This window comes from Pygocentrus nattereri, chromosome 18 (assembly GCF_015220715.1).
Source record: "Pygocentrus nattereri isolate fPygNat1 chromosome 18, fPygNat1.pri, whole genome shotgun sequence".
NCBI classification, from domain to species: Eukaryota; Metazoa; Chordata; class Actinopteri; order Characiformes; family Serrasalmidae; genus Pygocentrus; species Pygocentrus nattereri.
This window is the reverse complement of record NC_051228.1, coordinates 31,806,159-31,811,550: the sequence shown is the minus strand read 5'-3', so window position 1 is coordinate 31,811,550 and position 5,392 is coordinate 31,806,159. Positions and strand designations below refer to the sequence as shown.

The 5,392-nt window shown below is 36.7% G+C and overlaps 1 protein-coding gene across 1 annotated transcript in view; it reads right to left on the bottom strand.

Annotated features, from left to right (window-relative positions):
- Positions 1-378: 378 nt before the first annotated feature.
- The window catches only part of si:ch1073-303d10.1 (protein LBH-like), a 6,811-nt gene continuing 1,797 nt past the window's right edge, over positions 379-5,392 (bottom strand). Inside the window, exons 2-4 of the mRNA XM_017691308.1 lie at positions 4,407-4,496; positions 2,925-3,172; positions 379-915 (exon numbers count right to left, since the gene is read on the bottom strand). Of these exons, the coding sequence (XP_017546797.1) occupies positions 795-915; positions 2,925-3,172; positions 4,407-4,493 (456 nt within the window). The 5' untranslated portion in view covers positions 4,494-4,496 and the 3' untranslated portion in view covers positions 379-794. The remainder of the gene's footprint in view (positions 916-2,924; positions 3,173-4,406; positions 4,497-5,392) is intronic.

Here is a 5,392-nt window from a genome sequence, read left to right as displayed (position 1 = left end):
GAAAAATGCATGTCATGTCATACTGTATGATCCATAGACGTACAGTAGCGTACAAAAGTCAGAGACTTGCTACGAGTTTTCCAAAGAGATCTGCAGGGATATTTTGTCTTTTCTCAGTAACGGGTTCTTGACAGCTACAGATCCTTTCAGATTCATAGTCTTGAGTTGTCTTCTCACAGTGGAAGGATGGACAGAAACACCTGTGGTTTTTTCAGGTCTGAGGCAAGAGTGTAGCTTGATTTTCTTAAAGATTAAAGCTTTTATCAGATAAGTGCTGTTTATCTGATCGTGACAGGTTTGGTGGTCTACAAGGTATTGCTTGTGGAAATGAAATAAGTCAAAAGTGGTCTCTAGTACTAATCACAGCATCACACTACATTTCAGAAAAATGATACCCGTGTTTATTAGAAAAATCACAGTTTATTTTGTGCTTATACATAAAATAATCCAGAACATATTCAAACAGATGGAAGAGATATAAAAGGGAGAGCAGCTGTGTCAGCTAGGCTGTTATGGGACATACATACTGACCATTTTTTTAACACTTTAGGTACAGGCGTTTAACTGTAGCTCTTGTTTGTATAGGTAGAGGCCCCTGCTCCCCCAGACCCCACTCATTCACAGCTAGACTTATTAATGAGCAGACCCCCCCCTTCTTTATCAAAAGGTGTCAAATTTGCCCCAAACATACATAGGATGTCTCTTTATTCAAAGTGAAGTAGGCCTACAGAAGTGAATTGCTGTGTAGAGCTCCTAAGGCAGCTTTTCGTCCTGTATCTCTTGCTTTAGCTCATTCAACCTCTAAAGCAGGGCGGCGCTATGTCTGGAGCTGTAGGGGACTGAGGAGGAGTGAGACGAGAGTGGTCCAGCAGTCCTGGCTGCACTGCGGCTGATGAGTGTTTGATATGAGCCTCTCTGAAACAGACAGAGACTGGGTTATTGCAATATCCTGACAACCAGAACTATAGACATATACACTTGCGGCACTTGCACTATGAGTGAGTATCTCCTCAAAGGAAAATTCCACTGATTTTTAAACATTTCAGCATAATTCAGTCATTGAGCAAGTGTGGTTTGATGTAAAATGGGCCATTGTAGAGGAATGAAACTGAATGGATGTGATATCCTATCACCACCACTGTAAAGAAATCTCAGTGTGTTTCTTTACAATGAACCAGTCTGAATGACTTTGTTTATGCCTCATGAATGAACTATACAGAAATTTGGAAAAATCAGTGGAATTCCCCTCCCAAATGATGATGCCTAAGACAGTGTTTTATGAACATTTTCAGGAGACGTATGGATCCATCAGTCATTTTGGGTAGTAAATAAAATAGATATATTATTCACCTGGCGCCTATCACCACTACTGTAAAGAAGTTTCTCTGCAGTGAACCATTTTAAACCAAACTACCTTGAATGACTGTTTACATCTCAGCCACTGAATTATGCAGAAATCTAGACAAATAGGTGGAATTGCCCTTTAAAAGATAATGTTTTCACATCTGTGATAAGATTGAATAAATATCCACATATTCAGAAATGCTTTTTGAATTACATTAGAAGCCAGCCTTTGCAGGACATTTGAATCTAATTCCACACTAAGCGGCACAGTTTAACTGACTGATGCACTGACGCATGTGCATTGTTGCAGAACACAGGTTTACAGAATTGCTCTAATATGACACAATAATCTCAGTTTCTACAAAGCAGCACTCAATCAATCAACAGCTTATCTGCACAAAACAGTCACAGTTTTTATGAACAGTACTGCATGACCTAGTGCTTTGCCACAGGCCCACATTCCATGGACTTTCCTCTCAGTACACTGTTTTAACCATGGTTGCAAGCTGTGTTCAATGGGTATCTCAATGTGAACGCAGAATATGGGTTTTAAATATACAGTCAGCACCAGGACTATAAACCAATCCTATTACAGTTCTTTAGGGAACAGTTCTTTAATATAAACCAATTTAATTTGATTATTTTGTTACTATTCTGAATTACTTTTGAATGTATACTTTGCCCCACAGATTGGGAACACTGGCCTCCTAGCATGGGTATGTGAAGGAATTATACCTTTTGCACAGTTGTTTATTGAAGATTCATTAGGATAGTTTGACCAAATCAAAGACAATTTTGACATATAAAATGGCAATTTTTGTAGTCATGTACAGCTTAGGCATTTTTCGAGTCCTTAAGGAAAGAGGGTAAAATATGTTTGGAGCTTACGAACATTAAGAGCAGTTGGAATCTCGTGGAGGTTTGAAGGGAAAGATCTCAGAAGTCTACAGAATTTTGTCGAGAGGTGTTTTACTTTATGATGGGCTGAGGGTTTCAAGTGAGCATGATCTAGCATTATTTTGATGATGATGATGACTGGCTTTATGTATGTGGGCAAGTGTTTCCCGAGTACACCTTTATCACTCAATGTATTCACCAAACTACATATCACTGCTGTCGGAACAAAACCGTATCTCCATTTTTGTTGTTCTTCATGTCATTTTTTGACATAATTTGAAAATGCCTGGTGACCTTAACATTGTGAGTAAACCTGAAGCAGAATGGACCAAAAGAAACAGTCCAAAATGACTTGGAACAAAGTCATTTTCCATTGATTTCATTAACAGTAAAGTATGTTTTTTCTTTCTCCTGTAAAGTTATAGTTCTGGAGATACAAAGTTTTTAAAATATAAATATTGATTATTACCTTAAACGATTAGAAGTGATCCCAACATTCCCAAACCAATGCATTCTATTTGCCACCTTAAGAACAAAGCATCATAATGCATCAAGGCATTTTCTTTCTATCGGTCAAAGGTGACATGATTGCACAATTATAGTATCTGCCTGTCTGCTGGAGTTTCAGAATATTGTGCTATTGCATAATCCATTTTTATTAACAGCAGTAATATTGCACTGACCGCTCTTCTCCATTGCCCTCTGCGTTCCCGTGCTCCTCTTGGTTGGATTCGTCATTTTGGGTCGCCTCCTGTTCCTGGAAGGAGTCATCGTCCTCCTCTGTGGAGGTGTGTCTATGTAGAGACCACAGCAGCCGACCTCTCTCCTCCTCACTCACCTGTGTGGGGTCCACCACTATAGAGGGCAGGCGACCCCTCTGTCCTGCTGGACTCTGCAGCACCTCGGAGTCCTCCTCTGAGTCTGGAAAGATCTGAGAAGAAAAAGAGCGGGAGAAAGATCCAGAAGGACCAGGACAGTAAAGCTGTTATTGGTGTCATGATATTGGCTGTCAGTGTTAGTGGTACTGCAAGATAACGAGTACTATATCCACAATTATATTAGGTTCCACAATATATATGTATATATACATAAAGTATGTAAAACTAAGCAGAATCTACACTCTGTCTGGTTATCATTTACACTACTGTGTTCGATTCCCCTTCACTAAAACAAATAGTAGCTTGTCAAGTGAAATTCTATTAATTATTGTCGATATATATGAATATATCTAATATTTCTTATTTCGAGATGGTTGTGCTTGATATAAGATTATTTAGGTTATTTCAAGACATTTTACCTGTTTTAAGTCATTTTATGGAGTAAAATTATCTAACTATCCTGGCAGATAATTTAGCTTTATACATGCACATTTGTTAAAACAAGTCAAATTATCTGGAAACACAGCAAGCAAAAATATTTGGAAATAAGTTTAATAATCCTAAAAGGGCTTAAAACAATCTCAATAGGAAAATTATTGGATATTTCGATTAGATTTTAGATCATTTTACATGACAGGATACCATTTTTTGTAGTGTTGGTATTTTTATTAGAAGAAAACTAACCAAAACAGCCCATTCAAAACAAGCTATGTCAGATTTCTCAAACCAGACTTCTAGCAGTATTTAGGAAATTCATTAACTTTAACAATGCAAACTTAAATCGCCTTAAACTGTGATATTTTGACATATTTGGAAAATATTGCTAATTTTATTTTTATCTATGCTGCTCAAATCTTTACAAGCATTTACATTTCATTAAAACATGTTTCTATTCATATTTCACCGCAAGAGGGAGCTGAGATGGGATCTGTGCACTGTGTTGACTCAGCGATGCAGTGAAGTGATAACTAGATAAATCTTGCATGATTTCCAACAACATTGGAACAAGGAATGTGCCTAATGTCTTTTGTCCCTGTGGGCAACACGTTTTCTTGAGTTTTTCCCTCTTTCTCTTTCTTGGTGTTTTATATTTTCTTAAACTCATGAACTCTAAGCTTGTTATTCAAGCCTATTATTAGCTATTAATCTTAAACCCTGTTATTTAGTATATATGATGAATTATTCAGGAGCTATTATGAAACTGATATGTCATGTGGATATGAAGGTGAGTAATAACTGTGTGGGCATGTATACAGACTCGTAGGATTAAGATATGAATCAGTGTACCTGGTATGGCACACGCTGCCCTCTCCTTTGCAGATGAAGCTCCTCTATGGAGGAATCCTGTAGACCTGATGCCATAGACGCCATCATACTCTGCGCAAAGAAAAATATTAATCGCACAGAGAAAAATATTAATAACAAGACATAAACATGTATCTTTTGCAATTAGCATTAATCAGATGATGATATTCATCCTCACTCATGATTTTGTTCCAGTATTTTCTCCAGCAAACATTAAAACTTCAAGCAGATTTTTCATTTTATTGCTTGATGGAAATTGGTTATTGACAAGTATGAAATACTGTCCAACTTGAGCATCTGATTATGTTAACTATGACTATTATTTTCATATTTAGTATCCTTCTATTGCACACATTATGAGAGCAATATATATATATATATATATATATATATATATATATATATATATATATATATCCAATTCACTTTTCTTGAATAAAATTGAGATGATTTTTGAACTAAATTTAGTTTTTTTAGTAATAATGTGTGCAGCGTTCCTTTTGGTGTATGTTGCCCTGAGGAAACATTGGGCGACAATGGGACGAAATGATATAGATCCATGTTCCCTGAAATGGTGAGATCTGGTTTGTGGCTGGCTAAATCCATTCCACTGTCGCACAGCGTTGATTTACTCAAACTCTGCCCCTCAAATTCTATATATATTTAAGGACACAGTTTGAGTAAGTCAGTAAAAAAGTGTATTTGGTCATACTATCTCTTAGTCGGCACTATTAAACCTCCTTTCAACATTCAGAACATTCCGTATCATTTTTTAGTTGTGTGAATTTGCAGAAGTATGTTTGATGCCAAATGGCAACATTGTGTGACAAGTGGAATCTTGTTGTAAAGTGAAGAAAATGTTTGTTACCCTGAGGCAACGTTGTGCAATAGAGGACTAAAACGACATTTGGAATGAATTATTCTAAACTGTAGCAGTAGCAATCAAAAGTGTTTTATGTAGAAATTAA